The sequence below is a fragment of the Lissotriton vulgaris genome, chromosome 5, assembly GCF_964263255.1.
Source record: "Lissotriton vulgaris chromosome 5, aLisVul1.2, whole genome shotgun sequence".
NCBI lineage: Eukaryota > Metazoa > Chordata > Amphibia > Caudata > Salamandridae > Lissotriton > Lissotriton vulgaris.
In genome coordinates this window covers 370,384,723-370,411,484 of record NC_141693.1, presented here as the reverse complement: position 1 = coordinate 370,411,484, position 26,762 = coordinate 370,384,723, and the positions used below count along the sequence as shown (strand labels likewise).

The 26,762-nt window shown below is 48.4% G+C and overlaps 1 protein-coding gene across 14 annotated transcripts in view; it reads left to right on the top strand.

The window, feature by feature from the left end:
- UBR4 (ubiquitin protein ligase E3 component n-recognin 4) overlaps positions 1 to 26,762 on the top strand; it is a 1,723,360-nt gene that overhangs the window by 1,076,831 nt on the left and 619,767 nt on the right. For 5 of the 14 annotated variants that reach the window (XM_086921716.1, XM_086921715.1, XM_086921707.1 and 2 more), the window contains 2 exons: positions 7,552 to 7,707; positions 25,621 to 25,795. In XM_086921716.1, coding sequence (XP_086777842.1) covers positions 7,552 to 7,707; positions 25,621 to 25,795 — 331 coding nt within the window. The remainder of the gene's footprint in view (positions 1 to 7,551; positions 7,708 to 25,620; positions 25,796 to 26,762) is intronic. The other 9 variants (XM_086921717.1, XM_086921711.1, XM_086921710.1 and 6 more) reach the window with 2 other exon arrangements.

Sequence of the window (26,762 nt, the reverse complement as noted above, 5' to 3'; positions counted from 1 at the left end):
CAGATCCCTCTCCCTTCCCCAACCGGAGCACACAGTGGTGACAGATGCGTCCCTCCTGGGATGGGGTGACCACATGGGAGAGGGGGAGATCAGAGGCCTCTGGTCTCCGGCGGAGTCCTGGCTGCACATGAACCTGTTGGAGCTTCGGGCGATCCAGCTTGCACTGAAGCATTCCTTCCCTCTATCCTGGGAAGTGCAGTGCAGGTGTTCAGACACCACCACCATGTGGTACTGCAACAAGCAAGCCGAGGTGGGGTCGTAGACCCTATATCAGGAGGCTCTACGCCTCTGGACATGGCTGGAACATCAGGGCATCACCCTGATGGTTCAACACCTGGCAGGTTCACTGAACGCCAGAGCGGACGAACTCGGCCATCGGCGCATGATGGATCACGAGTGGCGTCTGAACTTGGACGTGGCGCAAGGCCTCTTTCTGCAGTGAGGAGAGCCTTGGTTAGATCTATTCGCCACATAAGAGAACACGCAATGTCATCAGTTCTGCGCGTTGGAATTTCCAAGGCGGCACTCGCTCGGCGACGCTTTTCATCACGAGTGGTACTGCAGTCTTTTGTACGCGTTTCCACCTATACCACTTCTGCCCAGAGTGCTGAATAAGATCCGACGTGACCGGGCCCAAGTCATCCTTGTGGTTCCCGATTGGACACTAAGATACTGGTATCCCGAACTACTCAGTATGTCAGTCGATCCCCCGATTCGTCTCCCTCTTCAGGAGGACCTTCTGTCGCAGCAGCAGGAGACGGTCCTCCACCCGAACCTGTCCAGCCTCCACCTACATGCGTGGAGATTGAGCGGCGACAGTTGAGGCCATTTGACTTGCCTCCTGAAGTCTGTAATGTCATTCTGGCAGCCAGGCGTACCTCCACAAAAACGGTATACGCCTGCAGGTGGAACAAATTTGTGGCATGGTGCACAGCCAAGGCTGTGGATCACCTATATGCCCCTCTTTCGGAGGTTCTCCTCTTTCTTCTTTCTTTGGCACAGCTTGGCCCCGCTCTGGGTACTATCAAGGGCTATCTTTCGGCCATTTCCGCCTTCTTCAGGCTTCCTGAACAGCCTTCTCTTTTCAAGTCCCCTGTTGTAAATAGGTTCTTGAAAGGCATTACTCACATGTTTCCTCCTGTTCCTTTTGTAATGCCTCAGTGGGACTTGAACCTGGTGTTAACATATCTGATGTGTGCTCCCTTTGAGCCGCTCCACAACTGTCCCTTACGTCTTCTGACTTTAAAGACTGCTTTCCTGGTTGACATCACCTCTGCCAGAAGAGTGAGTGAGCTCCAGGCTCTTTCCTCTAAACCTCCTTTCCTTTCTGTCCATCGGGACAAAGTTGTTCTGACGGCTCGTCCTTCTTTTATACCTAAGGTGGTTACTGCCTTTCACATTGGGCAGTCCTTTACCTTTCCCACCTTCTTCCCGCCTCCGCATCCTTCAAAAGAGGAAGAAAGGCTCCACCGTCTGGACCAAAACGTGCGCTCTCCTTTCATCTGGACCGCACACAACTGTTCCGGGTGGACAACCAACTCTTTGTTGGTAAAAAAAGGGCGGGCGGTGCACAAACTAACCATCTCTCGTGGGTTGTTTTGATTTGATTGTTCAATTTATAGAGCGCAATGAATGACCGGAGGCGTCTTGGCGCTGAGGACTCCGGGAGGGTGTAGCTAGTGTGAAGATGGAACTAGATATCAGTTTGGAAAAGCCAGGTTTTTACTTTTTTCTAAATGCTGAAAGATCTGAACTATTTTTGATTGTTAGAGGGAGGAGGTTCCATAGCCTGGCGGCTCCCAATAGAAAGCTCCTTCCTCCCCAACGGCTCTGTCTGAACCTGGGCACTTGCAACAATCTACGTTGTGCGGATCTGAGATTCCTAGATGGTGTATAGTATATTATACATGAGGTTAGATAAGCAGGACCCTTTCCATGCAGTGTCTTAAATGTGATACAAAGAGTCTTAAAAATAATCCTCTTCTTAACCGGGAGCCAATGCAGAGCTCTCAACTGTTGAGAAACTGATTCATGCTTAGGGATGTTCAGTATCAGTCTGGCTGCTGCATTCTGCAGGCGTTGCATCTTTTTCAAGAATTGATTTTTGATCCCTACTTATAGTGCGTTGCCGTAATCCAGTCTTGAAAAGGCCATTTGTCACCAGCGGTTTTACTGCATCCGGCGGCACAAAAGGTCGAACCTTCCGAATCATTTCAGAATTGACCGGAAACTGGAGGTAAGGCAATTGGTTTGGCTGTCAAAGTTCAACCTACAGTCAAACGTGATCCCGAGATTTTTTGCCTTAGCGACCGGTATTGGGCAGTCCCCTAGAACTACAGGCCACCACCTCCTAGACCAAGTCAAAGGATTAGCACCCAAAAGAAGCACTTCGGTCTTACTGTCATTCAGTTTAAGACAGTTGGATTGCATCCAAGAATTGACGTGGGTCATGCAGTTGTTAAAGCGATCGGCTGCCTCATCTTCGTTATTGTTGATGGACATGACAATCTGCGTGTCATCTGCATAAGAATTAACCGAAAAACCAAACTGTCTGATCAGAGTGGCCAGCGGGGACACGTATATATAATGAACAGTGTAGGGCTCAACGACGAGCCCTGTGGCACACCGCACTGAAGATTAAAGGTTTGAGAGCTAGCCTCACCCAATTCCACATGAAAATATCTTTTTGTAAGATATGATGTTAGTAGGGTCAAGGCGGAATCTTGGACGCCCAGCTCAGCTAATCTATTGGCAAGGATTTTGTGGTTGACGGTGTCGAAGGCTGCCGACAGATCTAATAGTATCAAGGCGGCCTTCCCGTCCTCGTCCAATGTCTTCCTTAGCTCCTCACTTAAAGCAATGAGGGCCGTTTCCGTTCCATGTCCCTCTCTAAACCCGAATTGGGAGTGGTCCAGCAGATCATGGGATGAAACAAAAGAGGTGAGCTGGGTGTTAAGTAATTTCTCCAAGACCTTAGAGCAGAAATGAATTCTGGAGATTGGGCGAGAGGAATTGGGCTCGGCAGGGTCTAAATGAGTTGTTTTTTTTGTATAGGTAACACCAATGCTACCTTCCAAAGTTCAGGGAATTTCCCATGCTGAATTATTCCTGCGAATAGGTCACTCATTTGTTCGCCAAGGGTCTCTGGAAAGAGATGGAAGACTTTTGGAGGGCAGTGAACAGACGGAGCCCCTGATTTTGGAACCATTATAGTTTTAGTAATTTCATCCAATGTTGGAGGGGAGAAGGTGAACCCTGGAGAACTCATAGTAAGGGTGCTCCTTTGGGATGTAGATTCAGCAGGAAGCTGAGTAAATGTTTTATATACTAATTCCACCTTATCGTCAAAAGCCTGACCCAAAATATTGCACAGTTCTGGGTTATCTGCTCTCTCCTCAGTCGGGAGTTTAGTGAGTTTTTTTATGGTAGCAAAAAGCACTTTACTTGAGATTTTGGATATCAGTATTTTCTTAGTGAAATAGTTGCTTTTTTCTTCCACAATTAACTTTTTGTATGTGGATAAGGTCTGGGCCTACTTCATTTTCAGATCCTTGTTATAATTATACCTCCATTGTTTTTCAGTTCTCTCACACAGTTGCTTCTGTTTCCTCAATTTATCAGAGAACCAAGGTTCGGAGGCTTTATTCCTTCTTGAGGTAGTAGTTTTTAAAGGTGCTACTATATTAGAGTCCTTAGTAATCCATGAAGTTATATTTTGCACTGCCTTATTGGTTTCTACCTGTAAACTTAGTTTATTCAAACTGAAAGAGGTTTGCAGGAGGTCGGGGTCAATCTTACTCCAATCTCGGTACGTGTGTGTTGTCAAAGGCTTGATCTGTCTTGTTTTGGGCTAAGACTCTAATTATAAATATAACGGCGCTGTGGTCGGACCATTGTACTGGAAGGACCTCCTGTATTTTAATCATAGGGTTGGAAGTAAATAGGCCATCGAGAGTATGTCCTGCTATGTGCTTATTTTCTTTGACCAGTTGTTCCATCCCTAAACCGGACAAGGTATCTATAAGTTCGGTGTTTTTAGGATCCAAAATGAGCTCTAAGTGGTGATTAAAATCACCCAGGATGGTGTAGTTTGCATAATTAACGCTAGTTTCCAAAAAAGGCTTAAGTTTGTCTACCAAAGAGGCTTGGGCTTTTGGTGGGCAATAAATCAGTAAGCCATTCCATGCTTGATTGGGGCTCAGTTGTATCTGAAAAGATAAAAGCTCACAGTCAGGTGAGGTACCCAGAGATGATGTTGTTATGGGTATTCCCTCTTTCGAGACGATGGCCAACCCACCACCTCTTTTGTTAGCTCTATCTACCCTAGTGATCTAGAAACCTGAGGGAAGGGCTAGGAGCAAATCCGGGTCAGATGAGTCGTTCGCCCAGGTTTCTGTGACAAATACTAGGTCAAGACTATGACTTTCAATCATTTCAGCCATCTCTATGTTATGCTTGATTAGTGAGCGGGTGTTCAGTAGCATAGCTTTTAACTCTCTGGTAGCAGCAGAGTATGTTGGAACAGCTAGGGACCTAGCTTGTTCAGTTGTCGTAAAGTCGAACTGCAATTTGCAGTGTTAACATGCCTGATGTTCCATTAAGGGATCAAGCTTATGGCAGAGGGGGGTCGCTGGCCCAGGGCAGTGACTTATTAGGTCCTCTCTTGAGTATCTTACACAGGCCAAGGGTTCTGGCCCTCGGCCCGGGCCAGGCGCGGACGGGCGCAGACTGGCTTGCCTTTGGCGCGCCGGCTGCGTGTGCGCTTCAGGATGACTTTAAGTACCGGTGGGCGCGCAAAGGCTAGAGCGCTAACCCGACCGGAAGTTGTGTTCCTCCTGCAAGGCCCTCCGAGGAATCGGCACCAGCCTTGTCGGACCGGGCCCAGGAGTGTACAGGTAGGTGGTTTAGGTTGTTTTTAAAAACACATTCTGACCTCAGCAGCAGTATTTAAAAGCAGGTCTGCATAAACAAATTCCAGCAACAAATATCAATAGCGCCGCGTAGCTAACAGCGTCTTCGCTGCGTCCATTAAGGTCTGTTGTTCCTTGGCTAAAAAGGATCCTCCTGTCGGGCTGCGCACCCATTCCACTCGGGCCATGGCGGCTACTACTGCCTTGGGACGGGGAGTCCCTTTGCAGGACATTTGTCAGGATGCTACGTGGGCCTCGCTGCACACATTTGCCAAGCACTACTGCCTGGACAGCCAAGTCCGGAGAGACGGCTTCTTTGGCCGTTCGGTTCTCCAGGACTTTTTGGTGTGATCTTGGTTCGCAGACCCACCACCGGGGTTGATATTGCTGGGGTATCTATTCTAAGGTAAGGAATCAAACTAATGTGTTTCTTTCAGATGCACAAGTTACTTACCTTCGGTAACGATATATCTGTAAAAAACATTAGTTCGTTTAATTCCTTACTGCCCCGCCCATTCTCCCCGTTCTGCGAACCGATATCTAGAGTTAAGGAATTTCCCTGTCAGGGCCCTAGTTTCATGGCACCAGTGGCGGTTTCTTGCATGGCTCTGCGTTCCTGGCACGGAAAGCTATGTACAGAACTGACAGCGCACGCGAGGGCGGCGTCTAAGTACTCCAGCGACTTCATTCTGGCTATCACGACGTCGACGACAGACGCGGAGCCGCAGACGACACCTACCGACGCACAGGCGTACTGCTGACGAGAAAACTTTCCGGATCCAGTCTGATGCTTGGGGGTTATTGTAAGGTAAGGAATCTAACTAACTAATGTTTCTTCCAGATATATTGTTACTGAAGGTAAGTAACTTGTGCCTCGAGTCCGGAGAGACAGCTTCTGTGGCCGTTCTGTTCTTCAGGACTTCCTGGTATGAACTTAGTTCGCAGACCCACCTCCGGGGTTGGTACTGCTGGAGTATCTATTCTAAGGTAAGGAAACTAGAACTAATCGTTTCTTACAGATGAACAAGTTACTTACCTTTGGTAAAAATATATCTGTAAGAGACATATTTTAGTTATAGATTCCTTACCGCCCCACCCATCCACCCCGTTCTGCGAACTGACTTCTAGGGTTAAGGACTCCATTTCAGGGCCCTAGTTTTGTGCACCAGTGGTCAGTGTCTTGCATGGCTCTGCGCTTCTGGCTTTTGAATGTTGTGTAAAGAACTGACTGCAGCACGGCAACCACAACGACGAAAGCAGAGTCGACCAACACCACCTATTGATGCGCAGGGGTACTGCTATGAAAAAATGTCGCCGTATCCAGTCTGACGCCTGGGTGTAATTCTAAGGTAAGGAATCTATAATTAATATGTCTCTTACAGATATATCGTTACAAAAGGTAAGTAACTTGTTTGTTAAAAGTACCCTGCCATCAAAATCACACCCCTACTTCAATGCAGAAATAGATACTGTAGGGCCTCCTAGACTACCACTATAAGAGGGAAACACTTTATTCATTTTTGTGAGTGAACCTTTGTACATCCCATTGCTGTAACTCATCACACGTAGTATGATACCTTTACTCTCTAAAAGCTGAAGGCCTGGCATACGCTTCGATTAGAGTACATTTGTCAGTAGTAGCCACCTCTGTACAGCTCTTATGCATACAGAAGGGACATCAGTGTTTTTGGCTTAAATAAGGGTTCCTAGAGATACTGCTGTACAAATGTCAGGCCCCAGTTTGGCACCTTGGAAAAATTCTAAGATAAAGAATCTACAGCTAGATCCTGTCGCTACAAGAAAAGGCGTTACCCAAGGTAAGTAACTTATTCTCTATCATGATTATTATTCCCAAAATTATAAGCTATGCAATGCTATATTTTATTTGTAATTATATGAATAGAAGACAGTTGTCTTTGTGCATATTTTTATTTTTTGAGAATTTTTCATTGAAAAAAGTGTTTTGGGGAAAATAAATGATCATCAGGTTGATACCAAGACCAGACTGTAGAGGTGTGCTTTCTCAAACGCTTTATTCATCTTTGGGTATCGGCAGTTTAGTTGTCTTTCACTTTCTTAAGACAACTGAGCAAAGCTGAAAACTTCTGTGCACATTGAAGACCAGACCTAGCTATCACTTGTCACAAACAACTCTGTTCCTTACTTACTAGACCGAAGAGCTTCTGCTTGTGCAATTGTTCGGTCATTGGCTCACAGCAGGCCGCAGGTCTATCATTTACCTGTCCCAGTCAAGAGAGTTAGCCCTCAGTGGTCAAAGTTAGCAGAGCTGACCATTGCTAAACTTTTTTTTATCCCTTTCTGGGTGCAGACAGTGTCATTGCATACAGCAAACCTGTAACCATGTGTAATTCCTCAACCTTTTTAATTAGTTTTCATCCCTTGTAACACTATGGCTGAAGTGCTTAGCACCCTTTGGATATTCAAGTTTGTTAACTAGGCGTTCATTGCTATGTCTCACAAATTCAAAAGTAACTAATAGTGAATATTCCTGTTGGGACTATAAAGCGGCCTGTTAATAACCAGTTCTGAGATATCAAAAACGTATTGAAATAACTAGCTGTATTTTGACTTTTGATATCTTGTTAGAAATGGATAAAGACGGTGTTTTTACTTGTAACAGCTCTACTTATGCTCCTAGCTCCAGCTTCTGATGATGAGGGCAGCACAGCTGCAACTGATGGGTCCACTCTCCGAACATCTCCTGCGGATCACGGTGGAAGTGTTGGCTCGGAGAGCGGAGGTAGTGCTGTGGATTCAGTGGCGGGAGAGCACAGCGGTAAGATTCTCGTTTCCATTTAACTGTTCTGCTTTAATAGAGCGGGAAAAACTGAACTTTTTTTGATTCAGATCTAGATTCTATTAGCATGCTTGACTTCATCAGATATGGAACTGTTCAAGTTCAGGACTGCCAGATTTTAATGAAATTTTTTGTTGTTATCTTGACAACATTTGCAACTGTTAATTTGTTTTAACAACTTCCTTTAAACCAAAGTACACCATTCCCTATTGCTTTGCTCAATAATTCATTCTTGGCATACAGGTAATTCCTGCATGAGGAAATTTGTCTTTAAGGTACTAGTGTCTCCATATACAGAACTCTGTCCCATCTGTCTACCAATCCTATGCCATTGTGCCACTAAAGGGGCTTTTATAATGAATACTTCTTCCTGCAGGTTTCACAACTTTAAATTTTTCCCAGATATCAGACTTGATCTAGAGTAATGTTTATTTGATTCTTCTAGAAATAGCCCCTAGTCTGTTCTACGTGGCACTGCAGCAGCTCTGACTGCATCTGTTACCACTGGGAATGGAAGAAGCGGGTCATTCAAGGAAACAGTTCGGTAATCAATCCTCTAGGCTGCAATATCTCTGTAAGAAGATTCTGCTTAATTTAATTAAATATACAGGGGTAGTCCCATGAGCCTCTGAAGTTTTTGCTTACAATGAAAGAGGATTAATTGTTTTTTTGGCAATCTGGTACAGAGTCTGTAAAATGGTCCTCTTGACTACCCCTGCCCATATACTAAAATTAGGCAGATGTTTCTTACAAAGATGTTGGAAGTTACCGTCTTGATGATTGAACCACTGTTATCATTAAGTTATGCACTCTTGTACTGCTTTGGGGGGAAAGGATTTTTATAAAAAACAAAGCTTTATATTGTTACAAGAACTAACCATGCACTTTGGGATTTGTTGGTGTTGTTTCTCAGTAGTTTGCAAAATTGTATTATACTACCTTTTGCACAACTGAGGTGGGGTTGATGAGACAAAGCCAAGCACACTGAAAATGCCTCAAAGCATCACATGCTCAGTGGCAGTGTTTCTGAATATGGCAGTGGTCATCTAATGGTAGGTTTTCAAGTGATGTAAATGCAAACATTTTTGGAGAGAGGACTGATTCCTCCTAGGAGAAAATTGATGAGAGTAGAGCACTTTAATAGTCTGTAGATTTGGCCTCTATTGCCCTACATTTTTATCAGCGTTGCAGCATGTTTTGATGTTGCACTAGGCAATATGTAATCCTGAAGTAACTACCGCCAGAGCTGACCCCACCCCATCAATATTTCATCCAGTCCAGAGGCAGTAGTGGTTTAAGAGGCAGCCAGACAAAAAATAATCATACTTTTTCACCCCAACAAATCCAAAATCTCTAGTTAAGTTACAAACTATGCAAGGGGCCCAGGTGCCTATAAGGTATGGCAGGTTCCCAATCTGTTTGGAAACATTTCAGACAACTACTTTGGAACAGTGGATCTTTTAGCTAATTCATCTAAAAGATCTCCCTTCTCCACAAATTAACCTACGTTCATCTTTCCTCCTTTCTAATTCCTCCCCACACAGACTCCTGGATTCCTGAGTGACAATTATTTTCTTGAAATGAATATATAGGGGTACACTTTGCAGGTTAGGGAATTAGAATGCTACTCAAGATACTTCCTAATTCCAAGGAAATGAGTAGTCCTGGACTTGTGACTCCAGATGGGATTGGCATAACTCACCTTTTATGCACTTTACTCGCCCGAGATAGCAAGGACGAGTTGTGAACGTAACTTGACATGGAACCAGTTAAAGACTCCCCATCGGCATAAGAAAATAGATATCACTTAATAAATTGTGTGTCCAGTCAGTGGTTTAAATTTAAAAGAACTTTACTAATAAGTAAATAAAATTGATTTCTTAAGTATCATACATAAAGAAAAGCAGAAGAATCTTTGTTACTTGGCCCAAGTTAAAGCCTCGGGGTATCTATAGCTCAACCTCTGTAGACATTCCAATTTTGGTTAAAGTTGAGCCCTATGGTGAGTGCAACCTTGGGGCATGCTTCAGGCTGACTTGGTCATACAGGTTTTCAGGATCCCTAGAAGAATAAAGGGTTGGTTGATTAATAGATTATAGGCAGCGATACCAGTACCCAGGCTTTATTTTGATTTAGTAACCTGTGATACCCAAGGCTGCTCACGTATAAAATATCAATCCTTAAAATAGTCCTAAGTTCCATGTTTAGAAGAGTAATACTTAATATCCAAAAATCCTTAGCCCAAACAATCGCCCATATTGCTAGGTGCCCTAACAAAAGAAAAATTTGGATGCTTCTGTTATGCCTTTGGTTATGCTGTGTTTAGCCAGGCCCGCATTCTGGGCTACTACCATTCATAATCCAGTAAAGTATCCACAGTACTTTATCTTTTAATTGGCCTGAAGAGGTCACGCTCAAAGCTCTGATGCCACTCCTGCTTCTAGTTACAGCTCCCGTTAAAATCCCAGTAGTCCACTTCGTGGTCAAAGTCTTCTGGTAAGTCGAAGTCCAGACATGTTATGTTATGTTAATTGAATTTTTGAGCGCACAGCTGCCCCAGCGAAGGGGCGTCCCGGCGCTATAACAGGAAGAGGTAACATAACTAACATTACGAATAAAGAGGGGATAATTAATAAGGCATAGGAAAAAGATAAGTTTTAACAGCTTTCCTGAAAGCAAAAAGGTCATCTAAAGAACGGATGTCAACAGGAAGTGCATTCCACAATTTGGTGGCCAGCACCGTAAACGATCGGCCGCCTAATCTACATTTGTGGAAGCGAGGAACAAGTGCCAAATTTTGGCCAGAAGAACAAAGGCTGCGCGAAGGGGTGTACGAGGTCAGAAGGTGCTGAAGGATGGTGGGAGTGTCAGTTTTTAAGATTTTGAATGCAAAACAAAGGATCTTAAACTCTATGCGTCTGATTACTGGCAACCAGTGCAATTTAGAAATTGTACTGTGGGCTGAGCAGAAACGAGGCAGACCCACCAGGGCCCTGGCTGCTGCAATCTGCACTTGTTGGAGTCGCAGGATTTCCGCCTGGTTGGCGCCCACCAACAATGAGCTCGCATAGTCGAGTCTCGATAGTATGCTGGCCTGGATCACCATCTGGCGAGTGGGGGCATCAAAAAATTTGAGGATAGGCCTCAAACTACGCAAGATGCCGTAGCACATAGATGCCACCTTCTTGGTATGGAATGAGAAGGTTAGTTTGGAGTCTAACCAGACGCCAAGATTTTTCAGTTCAGAAACAGGTTTTGGAGGAGGTCCCAGCTCCCTAGGCCACCACCTAGCGCCCCACAGATCGGGATGTTTCCCTACTACCATCACCTCAGTTTTGAGGGCGTTGAGTTGTAAACAGTTGGCCTTGAGCCAACTAGCAACAGCCCTCAGACCCTCCGCAAAGTTTGATGCCAGTTGGTCGGAGTCCCCGTTAAGAGCCACCGCCAACTGGGTATCATCGGCGTATGATACCATAGTGAGACCCCAACTCTTCGCAACCTCCGCCAGAGGTTGAACGTAGAGGTTGAAGAGAGTGGGGCTCAACGCCGATCCCTGCGGGACTCCTTGGGTGATGGCGTGAAGCTTAGATCTGAACGGTGGCACTACCTGAAAGGATCGCTCCGAAAGGAACGATTGGAACCAATCCAACGCCCTGCCTGAAATACCTGCCTCGCCCAGCCTTCGAAGAAGAATGGTGTGGGATACAGTGTCAAAGGCGGCACTAAGGTCCAAGAGGACCAGTGCCGCATAAGAAAGATAACTGGTTTCAATTCCCATCCCTGCCAGAGAAAAGATGGAACAGCATTCAAATATGGATTGCATGTGCCGCCTGTAAACTAACCCACAGCGTATAGCAGCCTTCTACAAGGTCATGCTGCATATCTTCAGTACTATCCCATTTCCCTCTGTTGTGCCTTTGGGCCTCACAGTGATGCAAGGGATCCATTTAAGCCTTTGCAGACATATACATCCCTGATGCCAACTGCATCTTCAGGATCTGGACTCTGATAATCTCTGACTCTGGTCACGTCCTCAACACCAGGATCAGAGCTTCTACTAGTTGAAGGAAGTGCCTCATATGCATTGGTGGTTCGGAGGGCCGTTGTAGATCTAGCCTTGCCCACTATTGAGATAAATGTGTTGGCTAAGATTCTTCAGCCAAGGCCTGCTTCATCTTACCCACGACTGCCTTTGAATGAAGACCTTACTGATGCTTTTATATCATGTTACTCCAAGCCATGCTCCTGCCTTCTAGTTAATCGGCCTGTGGCTAGGCGACCCAGACCAATTCCTAGTGACCCAGACTTTGTAATCAAACAACCTGAACTAGAAAGCCAGATTTTCTTTTTTTTTTTTTTGTGCCTTTTTTCATGCCTTTTTTTTCTTTTTCAAATGTCGACAAATGAGATCAATTTGGGTTCCTATCTGAACCTTACCTCTGGACAATGAGCCTAAAAGAATTGATGCTTTTGGAAAGCTTATATTTTCTTTGGCTAGTTTAGCCCTTAGATTTATAAATACAGGTTGTCTTCTTGGAAGGTACACTTATGCATTGAGGGATTTGGCCAGAACATCTTGCTGGTCGTTCCTGAGGACTTGAGGGCCTCTCTTGCCCAAACAATACATGGTGGTCAGGATTTTGCGAAGTATGTGCTCTGAGCTTAACTAAATGCTAATGATTGCATAAAGAGAGCGTTTGCCCCAATTCTCCTGCTCAAGAACAACGGCTGGATGAGGTTGCCTGGGTTGTTAGGACATGTGCAAGAATCCTTAATGGGCATGCCCTTTGTCGGTTCCTGATGAAAAGGCTGATTCGGGGTTCAAACTATTTTTAGATAGGCATAACTCAGCTGCAGTCTTGAGGCAGTTACCATCAGCTAAGCAGTTTTCACATATATACAAGAAGTATATGAGCTACTCTGTGGGTTTAGCTTACAGACAACATCAGTTTTCCCATCTTTCACTGCAGCAACCATTGAAGCCCTACCTAGACCAAAGGTGTGTCAACAACTAAATCTATTCACATCAAGTGGGACAGCAATCCTCCAACTCTACCTACTCTGCTATGGTGATTGACAAGACACTTTGGTTGGCCCTCAAATGCCTATACCTTGCCGTAAGTCTCAGATGGAGGCATTTCTGGAGACCTATCACAATCATTTCTATCGGGTTCCACATGTGTGGTCTCCTTTGTGCTGGACATCTAATGTCCATCTCAGATACTGGGAACTCTCCTCTCTCCCTCACCACTGCCATTTGTTTCTGCATAGTGGAAAAGGTAGTCCATCAGATCCTTCGATGCATCCACCATTCAGTTCCCTGCCAGAGTAACCACTTTCCCCTTCCATTTGTGTACGTTGCCTTTCTTTGGGAGATGACTTCCTGTCTGTAGCCATTCCACTTCATCTGAGCCAGTGTAAACTGATCATCACTGGGAAGTCAGCATGTCTGTTCCATAACCAGAGTGTTAGCATGTGTGAGAAAGTGCCATCTTTCTTGCATTGGTATGCCCCCACTTTTTGCTGAACTGCCGATGTGCTTTGACTTAGTGTGCCCTGGGCTCCTGCCAACCAGGTTCCCAGGGAGTGTGTTCCTTCCCTAAAACTGTGTTACAACTAAAACCCAATTGGCATCTCTGGCCACCTATCAGCCCCTAGTAAATGGTACCCACAGAATGTTGACCCTGAGGTTGTACCAACTGTACCTACCTGACCCTGGGGGACCCCTGAACCTTAACTTCACTGGTCGAGTACTTAACTGGAAACGGTTAACTCACTTTCCTGCCATAGGATAACATTGACTGGTTTGACTCGAAAAATCTTCTAAGTGTGAACTTTTGAAACTCTAAAATATTCCTATAAAATATACCGAATTCCGAAGTACTCGCCTGTGATCAGGAGAGAAGCCAGTACTGGACCTTGTAGCTCAGTACTGAACCGCAAAAGTAATTCTAACCAGGTTTACTAGTAACCTGAATTTTCTCCATAGGAATCCATTGTCTGCTTATCTATGAAATTTCTTCTTAGTGTCTATTTTTGAAAACTTGAAATATTCCTTAAAAATCGTACCTACTACTGAAACGTAATTACTTACCTGTCTTAAGTAGAGATCCCAGTGCTGGACCTAGGAGCCCAGTACTGGATTACAAAAGTAACGAGGACGTACTTTACCTGTAACCTGAATTTTCTCCCATTGGATAACATTGCTAGATTTTCACTGAAAAGTTTCTAAGTGTGAACTTGTGAAATACCTTTATATTCCTTAAAAGCATTGCAATAACCAAAACGGTTTTACCAAACTGTTTTTAGCTTACACCCCAAGACTGAATCTAGGATCCAGTCCTGGAATTACAAAAGTAATCTCCAAAGTAATTAACTGCATTTTTGTAGAAAAACCCATTGAGCTCAATGTTAAATTGTGTTTAGAATTGTGTTGCCTACTGCAACCCCTGTACCTATTGTGTTTATCCAGTTATTACCTTTCTGCAAAGTAATTACCTGAGATCACCCATAATTGAGAAAATTATATTTGGATACCTGTTGGTTCTATAAATAAACCGTATGAGTGAGAAGATGACTGAAGAGCAAGGAGAAGTTCTGCTGCAGCATTGATACCAAGAAATGTCTATGGGGCCGTCTTGCTGGAAACTGAAGAGAGGGACAACTTACCCAAAGAAATCCCTAGAGAGCCTTTGCCTGAGCAAGGTGACCACCAAAGTGCAAATGTGGAAAGGACCGGAGTAGTGCAACCTCAGTGTACTAAGCCTACCCTGTAATACTGTGGTCACCCTAGCCAGGTGCCCAATGAAGGCAACGCTGAGTTCAGCATATTAGTTCATGAGATGGCTTCCTTCGCCTTAATCAATCTAAAAGGGTGATCTGAAAGAGGCAATTAGTTATAGATTCCTTACCTTAGAATTACCCCCAGGTGTCAGACTGGATCCGGAGAATGCTTGTCGAAAGGTGGCGTTGGTCGGCTCTGCGTTAGTCGATGGCGTCGTGGCTGTCGCAGTAGCTACTTAGACGACGCCCTCACGCGCTGACGTCAATTCTTTCTTTTTCTGCTCCAACCAGCGCAAATTCGGTAGAGAGCGGTACCTCCAGTCACTATTGACTGACTTTTTCTGGACTTTTGTCAACATTGTTTTTTGAGTCCATCGACTCCTGGTGCACGAGGGATGCCCGATTTCAAGGCTTGCGGTTCCTGCCGAAAGCTGATGTTGGTTACAGATCCGCACCGAGTGTGCCTGTGGTGCCTGGAACGCGACCAAGACCCCAAGTCTTGTTCTGTCTGCCTGACCATGAATCCGAAGTCTTTACAGGAGCGGTTCCGAAAGCTTCTCGAGGCCCGGCAGTCGGCTCCTCGCCGTTCGATGTCCTGGTCGCGCGGGAGGTCAAGGGACCGGTCTTGGAGCCACCGCCACCGCCACACTCCTCAGGTAAGTCAAAGAATCATCGTCGTTCTTCGACTTCTCCCCGTCCGTCGGCCGACGCAATGAGGGATGGGGCGGGTGACCCTCCTTGTGCCTGTCAATGTTATCCTATGAGGAAAACCAGGTTATCTGTTTTCGAGGTAAGTACTCTGTCTTTGGAGTTAGGGTTCTGGGGTTAGACTCAGGGGTCTCAGAGGGTCAGTGATGCACTCTTGTTGCACCCTCAGTGGCACTAGGGCGGTCGGGTGCACAGTGTTTTGCGGCCCAGTGTTATCCTATGGAGGATAGGGGGCTCCAGTTGGTGGCTGTTGCCAACCAGGCCACGGGTTGTGAGAGCAAAGCTCCTAGGGTTTAGCTCAGGGCAAATTGGGGACTAAGTTAGCACCAAAGGGGCACCCTCAGCGGCACTAGGGCGGCCGGGTGCAGGGTGCTGTTATGAGGTTGGGTGCACTGTTGATGCAGGCTCGGGGACGAGGATCTTCCTAGAGCGACCACCACTTCGAGGGGTAAGTTGGGATGTTGAGGGTTGGTTAGGCACTGCTGGGTTGGGCACACAAGGCCATGGGGCATCGGGTGCAGGGGTGCCTTGGGTCATCGGATTTTCGTACCCGCTCTGGTCGCGGTAGTGGGGGGTCCTCTGGATTGAGGCTCCAGGCGTTGTCTGGAGGCTTATGGCAGGTCAGGGGTCGCCGGATATCGGGCCAGGATTGCTGGGGGGGACCACCTTGTGGTGTTTTTTCCACTCAAGCTCGGGCTGGGTTCGGCGGTTGCAGAGTGGCCTGCATTCACTGTTCCTGGCTTGCACCAGAAGCTGCACTTTAAAAACGTCCAGTGTTCATGGGAGAAACAGTCCTTAAAGTAAAGGCAGGCTGGTCCTCTGGGGTTTTTGAGGTTGCTGGCTGCTGGACACACCGGGGTTTTGCAGGAGCAGGTTCGAGGGGAGACAGGCCTGTAGGGCTGGGGCCAAGTCAGTGGGCGTCGTCCTCTTGTTAGCTCTGCACGGTTTCTCCTTCGTCTTCTTCTCCGTTTCTTGCGGTTGCTGGATCTGAGGAAGGAAGGTTCAGGGTGCCCCTAAATACTACATTTAGGGGCGTTACAGGTAGGTAAAGGGCAGTGACCAATGGGTCTCTTCCCTGGGATAGGTACACCCCGTATTCAGCCACTCTCCAGTTGAAGGGGGGAAGGAGCCTGTCCCTGGTTGGCTGGGTCCAGCCATCCTCAAGATGGCTGGAACTCGAGGTTGTGCATCACCTTGCCTCCCCTACCTTAGGGGTGGAGTTGGCAGAGGTGGGCACACCTCTCTTCCTCACTTGTTTTTCTATCCGGTTCTCTGGTCCAAAAAGAGGGGGTAGAACCTGTGGGGACCAGATGCTGAAAGCAGCAAATGGTCTGGAGAGGCTCAAAAGGGCAGCATGCCTTTGAAGCTTCTCCTTCGTGAACCCTGCCCATCCTGGGGGAGGAGGCTTGGTACCTCGTCCCAGGATGTACATTGTTTCAGGCCCCCAAGAGAAGCAAGCTCTCGACCCAGGGGTCTAGAAACATGTCTGGTGGTGGCAGCCACTCAGTCAGGTCACTGCAGGTTGGTCGAGTTTCAGGGGGCGTATCTAAGATTCCCTCTGGGGTGCATTTTACATTTCACTGGCATCAGTCTGGGTTTAATGTGCCGAGAAGTTTGATACCAACTTCCCTGACTTCAGTGTAGCCATTATGGTGCTGTGGAGTTCAAAATGACAAATGCCCAGCACCATATACTCTTAATGACAGCTCTGCACTTACAGTGCCCAGGATTGGACCTGGGTAATGTAGGGTTACAGGGCTCATGCACCTGTACCCTCACCACTCGCATAGGGCACCCAGCTAGAGGGGTGACTGATATATGCCAGGCCAGTAGTTTCTGGGCATGGCATACAGGGATGTGTGCCATGTTGACTCTTCACTTTGTTCTGTACCAAGACACACAGCCTGCAAAGGCAGTGTGTGAGTGTCAGGGTACTGGGCCTCTGAGGGTGGCACAATAAGTGCTGCAGCCCTTAGATGCCTTCTCTGGTCACAGTGCCCTGGGTACCTATGGTACCATTTACCATGGGCTGACATGTGGCTAGAGGTGCCAATTGGGTTTAGGCTTCAATGCAGTTTTAGGGAAGGAACATAGGCCCTGGGTACCTGATTAGCAGGAGCCCAGGCACACTCAGTCAAAGAACATCAGCAATTCAGCAAAAAGTGGGGGCATACCATGGAAGAAAAAGGGCACTTTCCCACAGTGAGATCATGCAGGGCACTTTATTCAAATCATTCCAGGCACTCCGGTCTGAATATATAATGCATCATAGTCAATTTTATAAATTCCTACAATTGCGTCATGCAAAGTCCTTGTACATCCGCACCCTCACTGACCTACCAGACTTTAACCCACTAGAGGGTAAGCTCCTAATGGGAGACTTAAACAACCACAAGACCTCCCAGATTTATCAGGCTATAGTCACATAGCTCCAATGCACTATCTGCACTCCTGACGCCGTGGCAGACTGATTTACGTTATATAGATAGCGATGATTGGGTGGAAGCTCTTGATTCTCCTCGTAGTATGGTGATATCTTCCAGATAAAGGTTGGTTCAATTCAAATATCTTCACAGGGAATACTTCACGAGAGGCTGCCTATAGTGTATCGGCTTCATAAATTCTCCTATGTGTCTGCGGTGGGGGGCCACGGAGGGCACGTTCCTCCATACAGTGTAACAATGCAGTAGGCTGACTCCGTTCTGGAGAGGGTTGTGTCTTGTATTGCACAGGTGCTGGCATTGGGTGTTCCCTTTGCCCGGAAACTGCTCCTTCTCCATATCACTGATAGCATAGGAGGTAACTGTTATAAGCATCACCTAGTTTTCTCTGCCTCACCCTTGCAAAGCGAGACATTGTACAGAAATGGGAGGCGGATGAACTACCTCTTCTGGGTGTTTGGTAGCGTGGGATGGACTTTTACATGGGCTTGAGGTAGCGGTTTTCCAGGCTAGGGGATGTTCTCAAAAGCATCCCAAGATCTGGCAAAGGTGAGCGGAATATCGGGGATTGATTCTAGAGCCTATACGCACTGCCAAACAACAAATACATGTAGAAATTAGAAAATATGTCAGACATGTATGTGCTGCTACAAAGACCTCTGGGGCCACAATTGCCTAACATTTTAGGCTATGTATCAGAGGGGTGGCTGGGCCTAATTGTGAGAAGTTGGCCTGATATATGATGCTCACTAGTTCTATTGATCACCTTGTATCAGTTCAAACAACCCTTATGGTGAATGGTTGTAAGTCAACCTTATAGACCAGCTATCCTAATGGTAACATGGACAAAACAGTCTTAGGCTAAACTCTTTTGGCATGTGAAGCCAGCTGTTTTACCACATATAACCCCTTGAATACCAAATGAAAGGACACCACACAGGTAGTTATGAAAAAAACAAGATATTTATTAACTAACAAACACCTCTGAACTCTTTATGAGATCAGAGGGCTAAGCACATGACAAGACTTTTAAGAAAAATATGTTTAAGTTGCACAATTACAATGTTGCCCTAGGGGCACAACAAACCATATACTAAGTAAGTGGAATGTGAAAGTCGATTGAAGGAATGGAGCTGTCCAGAGGCTGTATGATCGCTGGGACTACACTACCCTAACCTTAGGTAAGTAATAGGAGGCCCACGGAACGCGTGTGCAGAGTGTGAACTCACACGCGAGATGCGTAACAACGTCTATGGACAGTACAGTTCAAGTAAAAGGTGAGTACGGACAATCCTGACTAGTTGGGACTAAAACGACTGTGGAACTGGACACTAGGAGAGTCAATCTACCCTTGAGCACTGAAATGCTCTTGTTACCTCACCCACAGGCTGCGGGTGCATAGGTGCGAAGTCGTGTCGGGTTCCGGCGTTGAAATCTATGGAGCCTGAAAGAAAAGATGCTGCAGGCGACCAGGAGGAAGATGTCCGGTGTGATCCAAGGGTGGATCAGTGAAGAGAAGGACCTGAAAGCAGAGGGGACAATGTTCAAAGTCACTAGCCAGTGACTGGAGTGGAACCAGATGTCGTCGTGGCGATCAGGTGAAGAGTGGACGCTTGTCTCTGCAGCCACGTGGACCAGGAGGTGTCTTCGTCGACCAGGATGGAGGCACGAGCTGTCCCACGCAGGCTCTCGCTGTCGACGGTGTCTGATCCGGATTTGGAGTCAACAGGCCTTGGCAAAGGCAACCCACGCGGTGAGTGGAAACGGCATCTGGAGTGGACCAGGAGGGTCCAAGGTGCTTCTCCTTTGCAGGGGAGCAAGGGCCTGTCTGGAGCAACCAGACCAGCGGATTGGATTTCAAGGTTCGTCGTCTAGGAGGTCACTAGCCAGCCAGGAAGTGACCAGACAACGCGTCGAGCAGCACACAGGCAGAAGGGCCCCACGCAGATCTCGCTGGTCTTCGGTGCAGGAGCTGCTCAGGGTCGGGGCTTCTCAGTCCCCAAAGCACTTGTTCGAGGTTACCTCAGAAGTCGTGCTGGAGCGAAGTGCTGCTTCTTCCAAGATGGCCGGTCCCACGTGTCTCGTCGCACCCACGGATCTCAGCTGTGCTTCAGATGTAGGTAGAGGTCGGAGAGGTCTGGGAATCCGGGTCTTGTCGGGCTCTGAAGTCTGGATCCTCGAGGGAAGACGACAAAGGGAAGCCGCTGGACGCTTATGGTGCCTGCTTGAGCAGGGTGGACACTCCTTGCCCACAAGGGAGATTTCTTGTCTTCTTGGCAGCAAGTCAAAGTCCAGAGTTTCTTCTTGTAGAGTTTCAGTTCAGGATTAATCTAACTTGGAATGGGACCAGCTCCTACCTTTATCCTGCTAAAGGGGGCTGTACTACGACTAGGTCCCTCCTATGGGTGGGACCAGGAAGGGGGGTGGTTACACCCCCTATCCTTTGTCCGGTCTTGCGCCAGAGCTGGGGCTGGAGAGCCCCAGGAACTGGTTTAGACCGGTGTATGCACAGGGACACCTTGTGTGCCCCAGGCATGTCTCATTCCTTTCAGCTCTGTCCTACCCAATACACAAAATCCTGTCTGGGGTGGTGCTAGCACCTCCCAAGGCAGGAAACCCATTGTCCAAGCCTCCCTCGCTGGAAGGACTCCCAGCAGCAGGAGGTCAGACTTGTGTCTGTGGTGGCAGCATCCATTTTGTGATGCTGAGGCTCGGGTTAACTTTAACCGGGGTTCACAGTTAGGTACATTTCGTGTCCCTCTAGAAGGGTGGAATGCTACCCCCGTCGCCAGAATTGGCGAGGGGGTAGTATTCCAATTCGTATGACACCTTACTCGACATGTTATGATAATGCTATGCCAAAGTTAGCAATAACCGCAAGGATTATAATGCACTTAAGAGTATATGGTATAGCGTTATCATGGAAACAGCTAAAGGACTTGGTTCCGAAAGCTGTACAGAGGCTCAGCTCATGCCGTAGCACTATCTCACATAATTCCAAGCACTCTGCCTCCAGGATTGTTAAGGCCTTCCATAGGAGTGACTTATAGGAGTATATGTGTCCATTTTAGGTTTAGATATAGGTATACTATATCTAAAGCAAAGGGTGATTACACCACCTTGCCCCAGCTGATTGATCGGTTCTTCTTTTTTCCGCGCCAGCAAGCGCAGATCTGGAAAAAGCAGTACTTTAGTCACTTTTTGACTAGACTTTTTTGGTCCCTTTTGATCATTTTTCTTGAGTCTTTCGACTCTGGACGGTGCCGATAGGGGTGCCTGGTTTCATGCCTTGTGAGGATTGTGACCGTCTGATGTCGGTCACGGACCCTCACCGTCGGTGTCTCCACTGTCTCGGCGTCTACCACGACGACAAGGCCTGCGCCGACTGCCGGGCCCTTACTTCGAAAGCTAGGAGTGGTCCCGCAAGCGACTCGAACTCCGGCAGTCGGCCCCGCGCCGCGAGAGGTCCCGGTCCCACAGGAGGTCGAGGGACAGGAGCCATCACAGCTCCGAGAGTCGGCATCACTCCTCCGGGTCGAAGTGGTCGTCAGGTAAGCACAAGAAGACGAAGAGACGTCATCGCTCTTCTGAATCGCCGCCCCCCCCACGCGACGCGGCCGGGGGTTTGGGTGACACCGCCCACGCGGCTCCGTCGAAGTCGCGGGCGTCGCGGCCTGCTTCACACCCTCCGGTTCCTGGGCAGGACGCGACGCCGGGGAGATCGAGCGTTTCCTCATGGCCATGAGGACCCTTTCTTCCCCGACGGGTTCCGCGGCGCCTTCGGGCCCAGCGGACCCGTCTGGGGCCCCTAGCGGGTCTGGGGCTTCGGCCCGACGGCGCCGCAGGGCCCCACTGGATCCGCTTCGGGATCCAGGTCGTCGCCGGTTGACCTAACGACCTCACCAGCGCCGGAACCTCAGGCGTCGGAACGGCGCCGCTGGGCGCCGCTTTCGACGCCGCTTGGGGAGTTTAGCTTCTATGAACCAGCCTCTTCGTTTGACAACCCTGATTATCAGGGGATGGGTAAAGAGGAGTATTGGGAGGGGTCTGAGGACCCTCAGACCCGAGAGTGTCAGTCTCAAGAGGACTGGACAGGTGGAGTTGGGGATGCCAGTGGTCTGGACACCTCTCCAGACACTGGCTTTCTCTCGCCTCCTACCGTGGCTACGGAGGAGGGGGCAACCTACAGTGTGGTGTTGATGAGGGTGGCCAAGGCCCTGGGCCTTGAGCTCCCCGTCGCGGCCGTGAGGACTAACCTCCTCACTGAGGTCCTTAAACCGTAGTCAAGCTCGGCCGAGCCTCTGCTGCCGTTTAACGAGGCCTTGACCGACGTTCTCTTGGTCACTTGGTCCAGGCCCGCTACGGGTTCGCTCGTAAATAGGAACGTGGCCTGACGCCACCGCCCGGCCCCGGGTGACCCATGTTTCCTGTCTCCCCACCCCACCCCTGAGAGTCTGGTCATCCAGGCTTCCAATTCCCAGACCGCATTCCCGTCGGCTCCGCCGGACAGGGAATCCAAGACGTATGAGCTGTACGGCAAGAAGGTATTCTCATGCCTTAGTCTGGGACTGCGGTCTTCCAACACGGCATGCTTCTTAGGCCGCTCCACCCACTCTCTGTGGGACACGGTCGCGGAATTGCTGCCAGAGTGTCCGTTGGAGGTACGGGCCAAACTCGGCCAAGCCCCGGTGGAAGGCCGGGATGCAGCAAAATATTCTATCCGGTGTGGGCTGGATACCACGACTCACTAGGCAGAGCGATGGCAACGATGGTGGCGATTCGTTGCCACGCCTGGTTGAGGTCCGCCAACTTTTCGGCCGATGTCCAAAATACACTGATGGACATGCCGTTTGATGGCCGTCGCCTTTTTGGCAACAAGGCAGACCATGCGCTTAGGCGCTTTAAGGACTCCAGGGCCGCGGCCAAGTCCTTGGGCCTCTCGGCCCCGTGCCAGCAAACTGGTGCCTTTTGCTCTTTTCGTGGCCAAGGAAGGGGGGCCCCCACACGGGCTGCCTGCCACGCTCTGCAGACTAACATCCAGCGCGGTGGCGGCCGTGGAAATCGCCTTGGAGGCGGTCCGGGGCAACGGCGAGGCCAGTCCACACCCTCCCCCGCAGCATCCGCCTCAAAAACCTCCTAGTCCGTGCTTTTCCGCACCATGTGACTCCAGTGGGGGGCAGGGTTCGCCATCACCACTCCCACTGGCGCACTGTCACATCGGACAGGTGGGTGCTGCAAATCGTCCGAAGGGGCTACTCCCTCCCCTTAGAGACGACCCCTCAAGCCATGCCACCGCAACACCACCACTCTGGTGCATCACGCCCGTTGGCGGATGCGAGCTCTGCAGTGGGACCTTGAAGTTTCAGTGGGCCCAGCATCAGGGCAACCTGTCCGACCATGTCCTGATCTCGGAGGGCACTGCAAGACAGCTGCAGTGGTGGCTCACGGACCGCGATTGGGTCAGCGGCAGATCCCGCTCTCTTCCCCAACCGGAGCACGTAGTTGTGACGAACGCGTCCCTCCAGGGCTGGGGAGGCCACATGCGAGAGGCGGAGATCAGAGGTCTCTGGTCTCCGGCGGAGTCCCGGCTCCATATCAACCTTTTAGAACTGCGGGCAATTCGTCTAGCACTGAAGGCATTCCTCCCCTCTGTCCAGGGGAGTGTAGTGCAGGTGTTCACGGACAACAGCACCGCCATGTGGTACTGCAACAATCAGGGCGGGGTGGGGTCGTGGACCCTCTGCCAGGAGGCTCTGCGCCTTTGGCGGTGGCTGGAACATCAGGGTGTGACCCTGGTGGTTCAACACCTGGCAGGTTCTCTGAACGCCAGGGGGACGAACTCAGCCACCGGTGCATGATGGATCACGAATGGCGTCTGAACTCTGACGTCGCGCAAGGCATCTTTCAGCAGTGGGGAGAGCCTTGGTTAGATCTATTCGCCACCGAAGAGAACGCGCAATGTCATCAGTTCTGCGCGTTGGAATTTCCAAGGCGGCACTCGCTCGGAGACGCTTTTCGACGCGAGTGGAGTTGCGGTCTGTTGTACGCCTTTCCGCCTATACCACTTCTGTCCCGAGTGCTGAAGAAGATCAAGCGCAACTGGGCACAAGTCATCCTTGTGGCTCCGGACTGGGCACAAAGGTACTGGTATCCCGAGCTACTCAGTATGTCAGTCGATCCACCAGTTCATCTGCCTCTTCAGGAGGACCTTCTGTCGCAGCAACAGGGGACGGTCCTCCACCTGAACCTGCCCAGTCTCCACCTCCATGCTTGGAGATTGAGCAGCAACAGTTGAGGCCATTTGACTTGCCTCCTGAAGTCTGTAACATCATTCTGGCAGCCAGGCGTCCCTCCACAAAGTCGGTATACTCCTGCAGGTGGAACAGATATGTGGCATGGTGCAAAGCAAAGGCTGTGGATCCTCTCTGCCCCTCTTTCTGAGGTTCTTCTCTTTCTTCTTCCATTTCTTTCCCAGCAGGGCTCTGCTCTGGGCACTATCAAGGGCTACCTTTCTGTCCTCTCAGCCTTTTTAAGGCTGCCTGATCAACCTTCTTTTTTCAAGTCCCCTGTTGTTAATCGATTTCTGAAAGGCATCACACACACGTTTCCACCTGTTCCCTTCGTGATGCCTCAGTGGGACTTGAACCTGGTTCTCACTTTTCTGATGTGTGATCCCTTTGAGCCACTTCACAACTGTCCTATCCGCCTTCTTACCTTGAAGACTGCCTTCCTGGTTGCCATCACCTCTGCCAGGAGAGTGAGTGAGCTCCAGGCTCTATCCTCTAAACCTCCTTTCCTTTCTGTCCATCCGGACAAGGTTGTGTTGCGGACAAAGCCCTTTTTCCTGTCCAAGGTAGTCACAGCCTTCCACATCGGGCAGTCCATCACCTTGCCCACCTTCTTTCCGCCTCCGCATCCCTCAAAGGAGGAAGAGCGGCTCCACCGTCTGGACCCAAAACGTGCGCTTTCATTCTATTTGGATCGCACACGGCAGTTCCGGGTGAATGACCAACTCTTTGTTGGTTACGTGGGTGCTAAGAAGGGACGGGCGGTGCACAAACGGACCATCTCTCGGTGGATCGTGTTGTGCATCCAAGCGTGCTACTCCTTGGCTTAGAAGGAACCTCCTGCTGGGCTGAGACCCCATTCCACTCACACACGTTCGCAAGACACTACTGCCTGGACAGTCAAGTCCGTAGGGATGGCTTCTTTGGTCGTTCCGTCCTCCAGGACTTTCTGGTGTGATTATTGGTTCGCAGACCCACCACCGGGGTTGGTATTGCTGGGTTATCTATTCTAAGGTAAGGAATCTATCACTAACGTGTCTCTTTCAGATGCACAAGTTACTACTTGTGTAACGATATATCTGTAAGAGACATTAGTTAGTGATAGATTCCTTACCGATCCACCCATTCTCCCCGTTCTGCGAACCGATATCTAGGGTGAAGGTCATCCCCTTTCAGGGCCCTAGTTTCAATGGCACCAGTGTTGGTTTTTAGCATAGCTCTGCGTTTCTGGCACGGAAAAGCTGTGTCTAAGAACTGACGTCAGCACGCCGAGGTGGCGTCTAAGTACTCCGACGACGTCATCACGGCGCCGACGACGGACGCGGAGCCGCAGACGACGCCTACCGATGCGCAAGGGTACTGCTACGCAAAAATTTCGGATCCAGTCTGACGCCTGGGGATATTCTAAGGTAAGGAATCTATCACTAACTAATGACTCTTACAGATATATCGTTACACAAGTAGTAACTTGTGCAATAGGTCATATTGATGGCAAAAACCCTATAAAATTTGTTGAGAAACAAAAAATGTCAAGTAATGCAGAGTCTTGCTGTATTGTACAGAAAATAGCGTATAGGACGGTATGAAATGGCTTGTACGTGCTCCATCAATATTTTTACTAGAAATTAATCTAGTACTGTACCAATAAAGCAGTTGTCTTTCTCTGTTCGCAGTGTCTGGACGGAGCAGTGCTTATGGAGATACCACTGTGGAGGGTCATCCTGCTGGACCTGGCAGTGTCAGCTCCAGCATTGGAGCCATCAGCAATGTAGCTGGGCAGCATGAAGGGGATGGCTCGGAGCCAGAGGGGGAAACCGAAACTGAAGGAGATGTTCACACAAGCAATAGGTGAGCTTTGGAAAATATTTTCAAGCTACAAAGTCAGTACAAAATTGTCACTTGAAATCTATTCTCCCTTTTATTTTAAACTTGTTTATTAAACATTTTCTGTATGTGTTCATCAGCATTTAAATGGAGGTACGATTCCAACAATATAATCCACATGTCGGTGCAGCAAAAACGTACATGTTCCCTTCATGCATTAATAGTAAACAAGCTGCAGTTTTGTCTATCATGTCACTCTCTTATAATAAACTTCGCAACCACTCAAAAAAGGCATGCGAGTGAGGGCTGACTTCAAATTAGTACATCTAGCCATGCCGATGAAATTAATATTCAAGTTCCTCATGTTTACGAAGCTGTTGCATCGTCATAGTATAAATTAAAAAGAAAATGGGGATGAAATTTTTTTCCTAGAGGAGGAACTCACTAAGGCACTTGCCTTCAAACGCTCGCCCATTGAGAGAAGAACCACTAGTATTCAGTCCATGTTTTTACTGTGTCTTGGAAAGTCTGTCAACAGTTGTGGCAATAATGGTGCTAATAACATCTTCAATCTGGAGACTTGTCTCCACTACCCTTAGCCTAGTGCTTTTCTGCTCTTTAGACCTTGTCCTCCACATCTGCCAAATATAATACTTGTCTCCTTCATTGCTGGCCCCTTTTAACTGTCTCCGAGGTCTGTGCTTTGCATGTCTTGGCTGTAACCAGTACTAGATCAAGGATTTTTTCACCTAACTTTCTTCTACCAAATTCAGGCCTTCACTCTCATACTGCATAGCTCAGGTTTGTAGAATGCCTTCACTGTTCAGTGTGTCTTGGAGATTTCTGCTTCAATATTAACACTAACAGCATGCTGGCTAATTAGGCTCTCCTTTTTAACACTGGCAAGAGGTGGGCATGGAATTAATTGTTGTAAATATTAGATATCAGCTGGGACAAGTATATTGACCCTCACCATTAATAACTTCGAGTG